The sequence below is a fragment of the Carcharodon carcharias genome, chromosome 19 (assembly GCF_017639515.1).
Source record: "Carcharodon carcharias isolate sCarCar2 chromosome 19, sCarCar2.pri, whole genome shotgun sequence".
In the NCBI taxonomy this organism is placed as follows: domain Eukaryota; kingdom Metazoa; phylum Chordata; class Chondrichthyes; order Lamniformes; family Lamnidae; genus Carcharodon; species Carcharodon carcharias.
In genome coordinates this window covers 23,597,276-23,609,958 of record NC_054485.1, presented here as the reverse complement: position 1 = coordinate 23,609,958, position 12,683 = coordinate 23,597,276, and the positions used below count along the sequence as shown (strand labels likewise).

The following is a 12,683-nucleotide window of genomic DNA, read 5'->3' as shown; positions in this document are numbered from 1 at the left end:
CCTATGAGTCTTCAGAAGGGGATTGGTTTACAGCCTCCATTAATGTACAGTACAGAAAATGAGCTCATCTCAGGCTCCAGCCTAAACAAGAACTTTTACATTGTATGTTTTTTTTTTGGTAAAATATTGGCAATAGAAATGAAAACGGAATAATCAAAGGCTTAACAGGAATGTAAACACCAACATCAGTCCTATTTCATGGGATAGCTGTTTATGTCGGTGTCATTCGCTTGCCCACCCCCTCTCACAATCTAGTGTTAAAAAATGGTTTTTAAAGAGACTGCACTTCATCACATGTGCCAGAATTTTCAACTCCAGCAGGGTGTAAACAGATAGTATTAAACCATCAACCTGTTGTACCACTCTCACAATATACACCTGCCTTATTTTACTTTTTGTTGAAGTCAATATAAATTAATTGTCAGGTTGGTTATATCATCAGTGCAGCAAATAGCAATTGGCCGATTAGCTTGTAGCCATTTTACATCACATCAAAGTTCCACCCATGATGTTATATGTATTTACATCTCATTACTCTTTCAATGTTACCTACTTCATCCTGTGACCACCAGGACTGGTACAGCCACTGGAAAATGATGCAAGATACTGAATGCTGATTCAGTCCATTTTATCTCCCAGCAGCATAGGCAGTTGAGGAAAGGGGTGTACAAGTTTAAACCATCAAACTGGATCTTTTACTTCTGAAGAGAGCAGTATTTAACATGGTCTGACTCTTTTGGACTGCTGCTCAAGTACTCTCCATGGCAACCAGTCTACGTAAGGTGAGGCCTAAGCACACTTAGAGATCAATTGTTGGAGGAAGTTTCAGTGGCTTGGTGGCTGCTTTTAAAACTGACCCTTAGTGAGGCCAAGTTATGAGAATCAGCAGAAAATGAATGCCAGTAGGGTTTTGAAATACATATTTTTGACACTTCAGTGAGTGACCAGTGCAATCAAAATATCCAGGTCAAAGTTAGCTGATCTACTGTGGCACTAAGAACAATGCAGTGTCTGCAACACTTATTCTAACAGTTAGCTGACCAGGTATAGTGTATGGCAAAGTGGTTTAAATAGATCCTCACATCCAACAGAGGCTAATTACTGTTGATGTTGGACAGTTCACTAGATTGGAGTCTGCTTAGTCCTACACTGGATCTCACTAACTTGGTCAGATTATCGAGGTCAGGAAAAGCCATCGAAATTAATTTTTCTTCCCCCCAAAGACTTTTCGGTTCCAATAGTTCTTTTACAAAAAGGGTAACTTACAGATGCACAAGAGACTTTTACAAAATGTTTATAGACTGAAAGAGATATGATCCCATTTTTATTTTAGGGTGATATGTACAGATTGAAAAATTAACTCCACTTCATCAAAACTGTCTCCATCTGTGTGTCTCCACTGCCCCCACCACCTTCTCTCCCTCAAGTGCCCATTAGAGGAAGATTCTAACCACACAAATAGTGGCCTAGCCAGCGACACCAACATCCCATGAATGAAAAAAATTTCACCTTACTATCCAAGAGCAGCAGGGGTGTGGATCGAGCACAAAAAAAAATGCATTGAGGAAGAAGGAACTGATAAGGAGCATTTCAGCTTTAAGTTGCCACTGAAGACAATATCAACTAGATTGATTCCCCTTAGAAAACTCATCAACACTCAACACAAATGACAGTTCATGCTCAGTCAATAAAGGGTCCATTTGCTGTAGCCATAATTTCTTCTTTATGATCACCCACTCACTTTCATTCATGTGTACGCTTCCCAAAGCCAGCTCCTTGGCTCATTGTCTGCTGATGCTTCACCCTGAGCCAGTTTTTGTCAGTGGTGCTTTGCCACTTACCTCCCACTCCCAGAGGCAGGACCAAGAGGCAGGCCCCAAGTCTAATTCAGCCAGAATGCTGTTGTTGTTACTCTGAACCACATGCTAACCAGCTAGCCTACTGAGCTAACTGGCCTCCCTCTCTCATTCTATTTGTCCAATAACAAGCGTAATATATCCGGTGTGGGGTTTTCTGACTGCAATGCTGTTAGATCTTCAACCTGCTCACAGGCTGCCCTCATCACCAGAGGCTCAGTGGGTACCACTTTTGCTAGGGTCATGAGACCATAGGTTCATGCCCTATCCCAGAGACTTAAGCAGAACATTTAAATCAACACTCCCAATTCCGTATTGAAGTAGTGTTGTACTGTCGAGATATCATCTTTCAGTTGAAATGTTAAACCAAGACCTTGTCTGCCCTCTCAGGCTGTCATAATAGATCCCATCGCACTATTTCTAAGTGGAGAAAGGAGCTCGCCCCAGTGTCTTGGCTATTATTAATTCATCAACGAACATCACCAAAGCAGATTATCTGGTCATTATAATATTTCTTGTGTGGTACACAAGTTGGGTGCTGTATTTGCTAATTTATTAGTTACTACACAGTTACTACACTTCACTAAAATATTTTATTGGATGCAATGGGATATCATGGGGTAATGATAGGTACTATATAAATGCAAGTTTGTTCTTCTTCCTTCCCCAAAGTGGCTCAAATATTGTAGCAGTGCAATCAAACAATATGTTTTGTAAAAGATATCTGGTACCAGTGGCAGAAAACATCATCTAAATAACACCTAGCAAACTGCACACCTACTTTTGGAGGATTTTCAAATCAATTGTGTAGAAATTTAATGACTCATACCAGGAAATTTCCTTTCTTCCCTTGGTGCTGATATTACATCAGCTGAGCTTGCAATGACGTCAATATGGTGGACAACTTCACTGAGAAGTCTCCATTCAGCTGATGAGGGGCTGAATGGGATGTACTGGTATGGAGTTGAAACGTCAGAAATGTCCAGGAAGAGAAATGAGATGCACTGATTTTGTCAGGCTGTTTTGCTGCAATACTTCATTTCCACAACTAAAATGGTACCATTGAGCAGTGGACAGGAATTATCACACACAGGTCAGCACAAGCTCCATGACATTATAATGTACTGCATTCCTGCCCAATCCGAAGTGTTAGCTTTTGGTACATGTTATGAATCAGGCAACCGGTAACAGCCAAATAGTACAGTATAGGAATATTTAGCTTTGGACTATTGAAAATTGTGAACACTACACTGCAAAAAAAGGAAACAAATAAGTGAACAGGCGAAGGAATGGTTGATGAGTTAAATGGTCCATTGTTTTCTATATTCATGTTTAAGCATTGGCATATTGAACAATACCCAAAGTCAAAAGGCAATCATCTAAACTCTACTCAGCAACACCTGTTGAGCAAATCTGTTTACTATGGAAAATGTAGCTTGAACCAGTGCTATCCAAATGAATTCACAACATCTGAAGTTGAGTGTACTGCACAAGATACAAGATCATCAGCATTTACAATGATAATTCTGTGCACATGCTTGATGTTTTCCAAAATTGCTGCCTGTCCCACTGCAAAAAACATTGATGCCAAGTTCGAACCATGATTAAAAATCCTGGCCATGCTGCCAAGTGGAAGGTATGGCCATCTTTCCCCTTCTGTCCACCCCCAACCACACCGAACCCCCAAATAGATGGTGCATTGAAGACGAAGATTATACAAGATTGAGAAGCGGCAGACTTCATTTCTCCTTGTGGCCAAGTTTGATTTTGACGAGGTGCCTCATGTAAACCGCTGTGGCAATGCTGGAGGAGATGATCAGCACAAAACTGGTGACCACAGACCATGTGGAGTCCCTGTGAAAAACCTGGTAGAAGTGCTGCCTGTGTTTGTAATCCAAATGGACAGCCTCCAGTTGGGCCAGGGTGCACAAGACCATGAACACATGGAAAATCTGGTGCCCCTGCAGGAAAATGTCACACTTTCCCGAGAACCACTTCTCAGGGTGAGGGCAAGAGAAGAAATGAGCACTTATGAGGAAGAAGATGATCTGGCCTGCATGATACCAAATGGTGGGGTCAGTGCAACCAGAGGAATAGCAATTGTATATCCGGTGTACCACAGGGCTAATGTCCAGCACATAGGCCAGCGCTGCTGGCACTACCTGATAGAGTTTGCGTGTCCTGGGTTGCAGTACTTTGGCATTGGATTTTGAGTAGCAGCATCCTATACAGGACATCCAAGCCAATGTAGTAGCCATCGGGAGGTAGAATGTTTTGATGATGTGGTACCACTCCTCTTCAGCAGAGTAGTAGTAATGGACCAAAGCACTACCATACTGATAGATGGCCACACCAACATAGTCCAAGAAAAAGAAGGAGTAGTGAGCAAATTCTGAGCGAGAATGTAATAGATGGGCCAAGGAGCTGAAAGTCAAATAGGTGAAGGCAGACAGGAAGAGGATCAATAGTGGTAGTGCATGGGGGTCAGAGAAGAAGTCCACTGTCTGGGACAGCTCCTGGAGTTTCAGGACAATGACCAGTGCAGCAATCAGGTGGGTCCAAACATTGACAGATTCATTGTGCCGCTGGAACAAAGTGAAGAAGTAGTAACGCCAGCTCTGCTCCACGGGCCTGTAGCCCGAGCAGATATAGGGCTCCCGGAATATCTGCGGCACTTCACAATCCTTCACTGTGCATGGCAGGCTGGGAATGGACTGCTCCACCAGGCTAGGGATCTGACGGATCTGCTGGATATTAATGAAGAGTCTGCCAATCTGTTCCATCACAACTGTTGCCATGGTAACACTGGGGTTGTTACAAGATCTGGTACCTATATACAATTTTAAAAACAAAAAAAAAAATCCAGTTAATAGGGTCAGCAAGGAATAATGTCAATGCAATTCAATTGAAAACAATAGGTGCTCATCTTAAGGCTGAACACCAACCCCATTTTAGGGGGAATATGTAGCACCTTTCATGACCTCAGAAGTTCCCAAAGTGCTTCGCAGCCAATAACATACTTTTGAAGTGCGGTAACTGTGGTAATGTAGGAAACACAGCCAAATTGGGCTCAGCAAACTCCCACAAACAGCAATCGTATAGGGAATTCAGGAGACACATCTTTACATAGAGAATGTGGAACTCGCTAGAACAGGAGTAGTTGAAGCAAATAATATAAATGTATTTAAGGGGATGCTAAATAAGTACAAGTACATGAATGGGAAAGGCTTGGCCTAAATAGCCAAGTGGTTATGGTACTGGGTTTGTAACCCCAAGATCAAGAGTTCAAATCTCACAATGGCAAACTATGAAACAATGTAACTTCATCTGAAACAGATGGAAACAGGTTTGTACTCGAAAGAGTTACATGAATGGGAAAGGGAGAGAAGGATATGCAGAAAATTAGACAAGGAAAGACAGGAGGAGACACGAGTTAAGCATAAATATTAGCGCAAAATGGCAGGACCTAATGGCCTGTTTCTGAACTGTATGTTTTAAGCAATTCTGTTTAAGTGTTCAACTAGTTGACTGCATTAGATTTGAGAGAGAATCAATTATATTATGTTGTCAGTTATATAACAGTACTTCCCCATGAGGGGTCCCTTTAAAAAAAAGTTACCAATCATGGAATGCTTTTGTTTGTTTTTTTTCTCTGTAAGGGCAGGCTGCAGGGGAAAGAAGAGAGGGAAACCTGGAATCTAACAGATGGCTACAGCTGGTTTGAGATAGTCAAGAGATTTTACAGCAGCGAAGGTTTCAGAATACCCTGTCCTGTGCCAGAAATGGCACATAGTTACAGCATACCCCACACCTCCAAACAAAGTGCTCAGCCCCAGAAACATATTTCCTTCAGGCAGTGATGTTTAATGGGCTTCTTTTGAAGATGAATAAGTGACAGTAACAACACAAACATCCCTTTTGTGTTTGTTTTCTGTCTGTCTATTTAAACAGTGAAGCTGAATGACACCATACAAGCTCTGGTTAAAGCCACTGATCAAGATTGCTGCAGAGCCAAATTATCAGATACATATCCAGGAATGAATCAGCACAATTTGCGTGTGATAATTCATCCCTCTCACACCATCCAGCTAATTAACATTTTGAAACCAATATCCCTATTTGTATTAGCATTCACCGTTTCAACACAAAGAAAAAGAATGTAATTCTGTGTGACTACTATGATATTGAAAATGTTTATATGCATGTTTACAGAGAAAATGCCCCCTTTAATTTTTGAAGTAAAGAAAATAAGGCTTAGAGGATTTAGTGAAGCAAGATCTGAGCACTTAACAGACAGAAGACCCCAGGTTTAATGGTTCTACTTTAAGTAAGTTTGCAGAGTCTCAATTCAGATCCTACTGGGAATGGCTCAAGCTCATTAGCTCCGAACTACCCCAACTTAGCAAACCGCAGGATAGTCGATATGGAAAGTAGACAAATAGCACATTAGTGCAAATGTAAGCACTTTTCATCATTTGGGTCTGAGGAAGTGTCTGGAGTGTGGAGTAGGGGTCGGTGGTGGTGGGGAAGCATGGAAGAATTCTACTCTGTACTAAACCTATGTTGTGCTTGCCCCAGGAATGTTTCATGTCACAGTGTAAAGGGAGTTTTACTCAGTATCTAAAATGACAAGAGAACTTTATCAGACCTTTCACATGGTCAACATGTCCCAAACTGCTTCAGTCAATTCAGCTCTGGGCACTTATTCAGATAAACATGCACATTGCAACAGTGAACAGTAATGTTCTTAGTGGTGGAATGTTTGTCAGGACATCAGAACTCTCCAGATCTTATTTGAAAACTTGTGCTCGACTTGGGTACTTTTTGGTGTGTTGAAGTGTTTCACAGCTTAACACGTGGATGCCTCTTGTTTATCCAATATTTTAAAAGCAGACAAACATATTATAGTTGAGGACAGTTTAAGCAGTTTGCATCTCCTGAAGCAGAGTTTGTTTGTGTCAGCAAACAGGTTATTGCTGCGCAAGTGCCATTTGATAGCACTGTTGATGACCCCTTCCATCACTTTATTGATGGAGAGTAGACTGATGGGGCTGTAATTGACCACATTGGATTTGTCCTGCTGTGTGTGTACAGGACATACCAGCACAATTTTCCACATTGCTGGGTAAATGCTAGTGTTGTAGCTGTACTGGAACAGTTTGGCTAGGGGCGCAGCATGTTCTGGAGCACAAGTCTTCAGTACTATTGCTGGAATAGTGTCAGGGCCCATAGCCTTTGCAGTATCTTCAGCTGTTTCTTGATGTCATATGTAGTGAATTGAATTGGCTAAAGATTGACACCTGTGATGCTGAGAATTGAGAATAGGGATATTTCTGGAACTTCCTCCTCCAGTGGGTTGTGTAACCATTTACAACTGGATGTGGCAGGACTGCAGAGATTAGATCTGATCTGTTGGTTGTGGAATTGCTTAGCCCTGTCTATCTTGCTGCTTATTCTGTTTGGCATGCAAGTAGTCTGCGTTGTAGCTTCACCAGGTTGACACCTGATGTTTTGGTATGCCTGGCACTGCTCCTGACTTGCCCTCCTGCACTTTTCATTGAACCAGGGTTGATCCCTTGGTTTGATGGTAATGGTAGAGTGGGGGATGTGCCAGGCCGTCTGGTTACAGGTTGTGGTCAAATACAATTCTGCTGCTACCCCACAACGCCTCATGGCTGCCCAGTCTCGACTTGCCAGGTCTGGTCGAAATCTATCCCATTTAACACAGTGGTATTGCCACACAACACGATGGAGGGTATCCTCAATGTGAAGGTGGGACTTCATCTCCACAGTGACTGTGCGGTGGTCACTCCTACCGATACTGTCATGGACAGATGCATCTGTGGCAGGCAGACTGGTGGCGATGAGGTCAATATTCTTCCCTCTTGTTGGTTCCCTCACTACCTGCCGCAGACCCAGTCTACCAGCTATGTCCTTTAGGAATCAGCCAGTTTGGTCTGGAGTCGTGCTATCAAGCCACTCTTGATAATGGACATTGAAGTCCTCCACCCAGATCACATTCTGCATCCTTGCCACCCTCAGTGCTTCCTCCAAGTGGTGTTCAACATGGAGAAGCACTGATTCATCAGTTGAGGTGGGTGCAACATCAGCAGGAGGCTCCCTTTCCCATGTTTGACCTGATGACATGAGACCTCATGAGAAACAGAGTCAATGTTGAGGACTTCCAGTGCAACTCCCTCCCAGCTGTATACCACTGTGCCGCCAACTCTGCTGGGTCTGTCCTGCCCGTGGGACAGGACATACCGAAGAATGGTGATGGTGGTGTCCGAGACATTATCTGCAAGGTTTGATTCCTCGAGTATTCCGGGACTATCCCCCACAATGTTAGTACGGAGGACTTTGCAGGTCGACAGGGCCGAGTTTGCCATTGGCATGTCCAGCGCCTCTTTCGATGCTGGGTGGTCTGTCTGGTTTCATTCCTTTTAGACTTTTTAGCGGTATGATACATCCGGGTGGCTTGCTAGGCCATTTCAGAGGGTAGTTAAGAGGCAACCACATTGCTGTGGGTCTGGAGTCACATGTCGGCCAGACCGGTTAGAGCAGCAAATTTCCTTCCCCAAAGGATATTAGTGAACCAGATAGGTTTTAACTACAACAGACAATGGTTTCATGGTCATTAATAGTTTTTAAATTCCAGATTTTTATTGAATTCAAATTTCACCATCTTCCGTGGTGGGCTTCAGACCCAGGGTCTCTGGATCACTAGTCTAGCGACAATGCCACTATGCCACCACCTCCCCTTATATTGCAGCATGAGGGAAGGAGGTTGGTAGCCGAGCGACGATAGAGAGAATTGCAATCAGAGGCAGGAATATAGTCTTATTTCCCCATTCCTATTACACTAAGTTCATGTGTAGTACCAAACAAGAGATTAACAAACACCCCAAATCAGTGACCAAATATGGCACCTTGATGTTCTGGATGTCCTACTAGTATACTACAGTGCATTGCTCAAATGAGCCAGAGATTTGTGGGGTGGAGAACTGCGAGAGCAAGAACAAGAGGTGTAGGGAAATGACATGAAAGCAAGAGAGGGGGTGGGGGACAGCAGAGAAAGACCGGAGGCAGGGAAAGGAAAACCCTAATTTTCAATTTCAAACACTAGACCCATCAAACCTAACAAGTAGTCACATTTCATAACAAATTCATTAGCATGGGTAAGGCATAAATGCCAGATTTTTCATATTTTAATGCAAAATGCTGTAGTCTATCAAACTTTGCTACTTTGCTTCATTATTTAGTTTAACCAATGTCAGAATATACATTGGCGCAAAAGAAATGACAAGCAGTTCAAAGGAGACCAGACTGAAACAAAGTTCATGCCAGAGAATGATGACAGGATATACAGAATCTATCAAGACAAATATTTAATTTTTGTCTCCAAAGTCACAAAACTGTGTTTACTATATATAAATGCTCTGGCTACAGGGGCATGTAAATAATTTGTTTACTGAAGGCTACATATACTGTGTGTTTATAAAAATGAAAACTCATGATCTCTTATCTAACCCTAACCGAGCTTTAAAAAAAAAACTAACAGCACACAGATAGCAGTTTGCATCTGATCTCTTCTGTATCCTCCACCTGTCAACTTTCTTACCCTAATAGAATAATACAGCACAGGAGGCAGCCATTCACCCACTGAGTCTACGCTGGCTTTTCCCTAAGAGCAAACCAGCTCATCCCACTTCCCCGCTCTAATCACATATCCATGCAATCTTTTTCTCCAAGTATTATCCAATTAACTTTTGAAGGAAGCTACCATTCATGACCCTGTCAGGTAATTCATCCCAAATCCTAGCCACTCACTGTATGAGAGTTTTTCCTCATGTCACCTCTGTTCCTTTACTGAATCACTGCAAATGTGCCCTCTGGTTACCAACCTTCAGCCATTTGAAGCAGTTTCTCTTTGTTTAGTCTTCTCCCCATTAGAGGCTGAGCCTTCAGCTCTCTATATCCTACGCTCTCAAATTTCCTCCTTAAAACGTTAAAACTCCACTATTCCGAAACCTTATCAAGTTTTGACTAGATTTCCATTTCTAACATCAATTTTGAATTTACTTCGTTCATGCCCTTGTAGCCCAAGTTACCTGGGTTCATCTAGTCTGTGCATGTCATAGAGATATTGTCTTTAATGTTGTTGGAAATTATTTTTAAATTGGACTTGTAGCAGGGTCTGTGTGCATCTTAATTGGATTAAAACCAGCTAGTCTGGGTGCTTTGATGTTTGCTGTATAGTAGTTTGGAGATGTTAATTGGGTAAACAGTAAGTAAGGATAGAAGGTAAAGAGTACATTTGCATTTGTTGAATAAATCATTCAAAAGAATGGGTGAAATCTTGCACCTAGCTAGAATGTGTTTATTTTTTCAGCTTACTAGTAAAATTAGTGGAATGACAGGGTTTTTTATTAGAAGAGGTAAAATTGAAAAACCTAGTAAGACCATGGAAAATTTACATTCAAAGGGGAAGGTAGGTATAAACAGAAAGGAGTTTGTGTGCGAGTCAGAGGCGTGTAATATCTAACCAGCCTGTAAGCCTACAACTGTGCAAAGGAGCCGAATTGCAAGGGATCTCATTTTGAATTTGTAAGGTCAAATATGCTTTGCCTGGTGTCTGTTTAAAGTCTATGGGTTATTGTTGCCTTGGTGAAGATTTACTCGGGAGTGATTAATTTGGGGATTTGTTTAAAAGTTATTATGGTAGTAATTTGTAGACAGGCGTATGTGCTTAATTTGTTCTTAAATTAATAAATGTTTAATTTAGTTGTATATAAAAAAACCCTCTTGAGACTTGTTTTTTTTTCCTGATTTCAGAGCTGCATCTCAAATATACCAATTACAAATATAGGTAATGACAGTTGTTCAAGCTTCCCTCTGGGATTTAAACAACTCAGCCTTTACCACCTGCTGTGTCATAACATTGCAATTTAATACAAAAAATGAGGAGCTATAGGAAAAAAGCAGGGGAGTAAAAATATTTACACAGCTCTCAAACAGCCAATGTGGGGACAATGGGCCAAATGGTCTCCTTCAGTGCTATCACATTCTGTGACGGAACCACCAGGAGAGCTCAACCTCCCCCCGCCGCCCCTCTAGGACTCTGAACAATAGTTTCGAGAGGGTGGGAATGGTTCAACTCTTGCCAGAGGGCCAAGAATACAACCATCCAGTCTGCTCACGAAATAGGCAGAGAGAACTCCATACTATTGAGTCAGCCACCCATTTCTTAAAGGGAAGATGCATCCAGAAGTATAGTTCACTTCAGCCCATTTTAGCTCAACCATCTAAAAAACAAAACACTGTACTCTTCACCCCCACCTCAGCTTCCAACTGGTTGTGCTGTATGACCAGCACTCATGCCCATAAAATCCTCGATTTTAAAATTCTCATCCTCCCTCAGGGTCCCACAGCAGTGCTCAAAAAGGAGCGCTCTTTAGTGTTCCGTACCCACAACACAAACCATGTAGACCTTTATCTAATTGCTGTTCGTGGAAGCTTGCTGCGCACAAATTGGCTGTCACGTTTCCTTCCTTATACAAGTGCCTACCCTTTCATCAAAAATAGTTTATTGTCTTTAAAGTTCTGACGTCGTGAAAGCAAGATGTAAGTTCTTTTAACTCTGGTCACATTTCTGGAAGTTTCATCAGATTACCTCCAGTGACCTCACCCACCCAAGACGGCACAACATATTCAAAAGGAAATGAAGAGTAAATCACATTGTTTAAATGGCCCTGAGATTTTTCTCCCGGGTTTGGCTCGCAGAGACCCTGGAGATCAATCATTAATTCTGGCAGCCTCTAGGACTGTCCGGAAGGGTTGTCGTCTGTGTCTCCCAGTGACATGGTGATAAGACCCAAAACAAACACTTAACGCTTCCAAGGGAACAATTCATCCATTAAACTGATGTTGCCGAATGGGATGAAACCAGCTCCGCGACACCCAATTAATGTTAATTACCCGGCAGAAAAACAATTTCTACTGCCCTGACACTCACCGATTTATTGGAAACCCTATCACTTGCCAGCCGCAGAGTTCAGTCTGAACATCACCTTCGCCGAAAGCTGCCGCCGGTGTTTCCGAAAAGACATTCACCTGCAATTTACCAAAAAAATGCCAGTGAATAACGACTGTTAATTGCAGATACAACTAATAATTGACATCCTTGCAATAAAGAAACAGAAAATCATTCCAGAGTTTTCGATTATAAGTGAAACTTTTTCATGCAGGTTTTAAATTCAAGGCGTTACCTCTAATTGTTGGGTGCTATCGGTACCGTTCAGGGCGTATCCTACGATATCTCGGCCTGGATGCTGATCAGCTCGCTACTTCTCCGCCGCTTGACACACTATATCCCCACCCCCAATCTGCAACACCGTGTTCCAAGACCCGGACACATCCTGTCAATCAACACCGACCTGTCAATCAGCCTCTCCGCCGCAGCCAATCAACCGTCCGCCACTTGCGTCACCCCACCAATCAGCTAGCCCTGTTAGGGTTAGGCTGGCGAGGAGGTTCCGCCCAGTATTCCGTACCACGTGGGTATCATTGTGCAACAAAACAAGAGGAAGGGCTCGGCTGTGGATACAAGGGCGGGACATGAGCTCTTTTGACGCTGTGCATGACAAAAGTTATATTTCTTTTTTATCAATTCCCACCACCCACCACTCCTTGAGCTTGGTGAATATATAATCAGCACTCACTATCCAGGTTGTTCTAGTTGAGCATTGGTGGTAAGCTTGAGTAAATGGCCAGTTGGCCAAAGCAAACAGTGTCCCAGCATAGGTCAGTGCGTCCAGGAGAGGAATA

At 42.6% G+C, this 12,683-nt stretch overlaps 1 protein-coding gene across 1 annotated transcript; it reads right to left on the bottom strand.

Annotated features, from left to right (window-relative positions):
* Positions 1 to 1,293: 1,293 nt before the first annotated feature.
* On the bottom strand, positions 1,294 to 12,256 carry paqr7b (progestin and adipoQ receptor family member VII, b). Its single transcript, XM_041212837.1, has 3 exons — positions 12,125 to 12,256; positions 11,872 to 11,969; positions 1,294 to 4,686 (listed from the first exon to the last, which is right to left on the bottom strand). Exon 3 carries the CDS (start codon positions 4,652 to 4,654, stop codon positions 3,596 to 3,598), a length of 1,059 nt encoding a protein of 352 aa, XP_041068771.1. The 5' UTR covers positions 4,655 to 4,686; positions 11,872 to 11,969; positions 12,125 to 12,256; the 3' UTR covers positions 1,294 to 3,595.
* Positions 12,257 to 12,683: the final 427 nt, after the last annotated feature.